The following is a 2,500-nucleotide window of genomic DNA, read 5'->3' as shown; positions in this document are numbered from 1 at the left end:
AATGAATAAATAAATAAATGATAGCAAGGTGAGTGGCCCCCAAGGAAGAACACCTGAGATTGCCTTCTAGTGTCCACTGCACCTTCACACATATGCGCGCGCGCGCGCACACACACACACACACACACACACACAGATGTGCATATGTGTGATTCCCCCTTCACATTTACCTTATCATTGGGACTGCATTTTTAAGACCCAGAAGAGCCACAGAAAACAGATGGTTAGATCGTCTCTCACATGGGGTGACATTATTTGGCATCCGGTGGGAAGCCCCGGCTGACCCTGGCCCCCTCTGTCGTCCGACCAGGCAAAGGTAGCCGCAGCGGATGAGAAGAAGTTCCAGCAGCAGATCCTGGCCCAGCAGAAGAAGGACTTGACAACTTTCTTAGAAAGTCAGAAGAAGCAGTACAAGATTTGTAAGGAGAAAATAAAAGAGGTAAGGGCGCCCCATCCTGCACTGCGGTCAGCTGTTGAATCTAGCAGTTCTGACTTCTCACTAGAGTTGTGGGAAGGCAGATTAAAGCAAAGGGCTGACACCCTGCATCCTGTTTGTCCTCCGGGGGCCTGGAGTTTGAAAAGGCAGAGTTCTGTGGTGCTCCATGATGCCGGTGCTGCCGAGCCAGGGGCCGTGGTCAGGATCTTTTTCTCCAGGCTGCTCTCCATTCCTCAGCCTGCTCTCTGCTCCTTAGCCAAAGATAGCTTTAGACCGTTTTGAAACCTGTGTGCTACCTCATCCTTTTAAAGTTCACCATGTTCCTACTGTTCTCAGAGGAGGTTGACATTCTAACGAGCCCACATGGCTGACCATGCTTCCCCTTTGAGTCTCCTCTCACCTCTGAGCCTTCCCTACCCCAGCCTACTCATGGCAGCTGCTCAGATGTGACAAGCCCCTGCCCCTGAAGCCTTTGCATGTGGCGTTTCTTTACCCCAAGCTCCATTCCTCACCCTTGTGAGAGTCAGGATCAATTATTGACATTTTACCTTAACCATTACTTCCCTGGGGAAGCCTTTTCCAACCACCCTGGCCAAGATACACATCTTCCATTTCATGAACGTAGAGTTTTTAACAGTCTTTCAAGGTCGGTACTTAGCCGCTTAAGAACCACAAAAGCAGAGAGCATGGCTGGCATTGCCCATGACCGTGTATGGTACATGAGTCTATTTGCTCCGTGGATAGATGATTCTGGAATGTCTGGTGAAGAGCGCAGAGGGACACAGTCTCCAGAGGAAGCATTCTTTCATCTGCAAACCTAGTTTTGTTCATTCTCCTCTTCCCAGGATTGACAGGGGGCTGACTCTCCTGGACTCCTGTACTCTTTCCTTCTCCTAAGGTTAGGACTCGGTATCTGTAGGCTTCCTAGGCCTATTAAGGTTTAAGAAAGTGCAGTCTTGGGCATGGCCCTAGCGAAGTCATCCTCTGAGCTCACGAGCTGATTGGGGATGACACAGGGCCTAGGGAGGAACCTGGGAGGGGGAGGGAGGGGGGAGCATCCACCCTTGCCCTGCCCAGGGAAGACACTGTGGCAGCAGCTGATCCACAGCAAGGATCTCTGGCTCTCTAAGTTCTGGGAACTAGAGAGTCAAGGGGAATGGACAGCCCAGTGAAGAAAAAGGTTTCCCAGCCTCGGGTTCGAGTGTCTTTCCTTTGTGATTGGCAGGGTATTTCTGAGTCTTGGAGATCACTTTGCTTTTTTTTTTTTTTTTTTCAATAGGAAACTTTGCAATTTCCCTCAACTCCAAATTCCTTCCCCTTTATGAACTCTGTATGCTATTTCCCCCTCTGAGGCCCATCCTGAGCATGGCTGCCATCTCGGGCACTTAAAACACCAAGATATTGAGGGTCGTCAGATACCTTTAGAAGATTCTCCACAAAACACCCATCCCCGAGTCCTGTCCCACTCCCAGCCCAGTCCCCCGAGTTAGCTTTGGGTCATTATGTTCAGAAAACAGACAGTTTGGACCTTTTCTTGAAGAAAAGCAGGCACAAAGCCCACTTGAGGTGGCCTCAGCCACTCACTGGTTAGGATGTGTTCAACGTGTATGTTCAGAAACCTCCAGAATTTCACCTGTGGGCCAATCCCAGGGCATTCATAATCCCGGCCTGGTTTTGGAGTGGCTCCTTATGGTCATATCTAAACCTAGACACAGATTCAAGGCTGACCCTGGGGGGACGTCATGGCATAAAGCGAAGATGCATGACCCAACCTCTCTGATTTACAAGCACCGACTGGCTACTGGTGAAGCTAATCTAAATAGTGGTGGTTTGCGGCAAACGTTAAGGAAAGCAGGTGGTTGCAGGTGTGTGAGCGATAGCAAACATGAGGCAAGCTGGTTTGTGTGAAGGAAGGTGAGTGAGCCCGCTGTGCTCTCTCAGACATACAGGTCCTGCCCCTGCTCTGCACACTGTAGCCAGCATCCAGTTTCCCATTAGGACACTCCCACACAGACTGTCCATTCCTAGACTGAGGGTCATTGGCAGTCTGGGGATGCAGCTCAT

At 50.3% G+C, this 2,500-nt stretch overlaps 1 protein-coding gene across 3 annotated transcripts in view; it reads left to right on the top strand.

Moving 5' to 3' along the window:
• Taok3 (TAO kinase 3) overlaps positions 1-2,500 on the top strand; it is a 161,217-nt gene that overhangs the window by 136,847 nt on the left and 21,870 nt on the right. For all 3 annotated transcript variants that reach the window (NM_001430118.1, NM_001024254.3, XM_087578500.1), the window contains one exon: positions 311-439. In NM_001430118.1, the coding sequence (NP_001417047.1) occupies positions 311-439 (129 nt within the window). The remainder of the gene's footprint in view (positions 1-310; positions 440-2,500) is intronic.

This window comes from Rattus norvegicus, chromosome 12 (genome assembly GCF_021556685.1).
Source record: "Rattus norvegicus strain SHRSP/BbbUtx chromosome 12, alternate assembly SHRSP_T2T, whole genome shotgun sequence".
In the NCBI taxonomy this organism is placed as follows: domain Eukaryota; kingdom Metazoa; phylum Chordata; class Mammalia; order Rodentia; family Muridae; genus Rattus; species Rattus norvegicus.
Note: the sequence above shows the minus strand (reverse complement) of the source record. Positions and strands in the feature narration are given on the sequence as shown.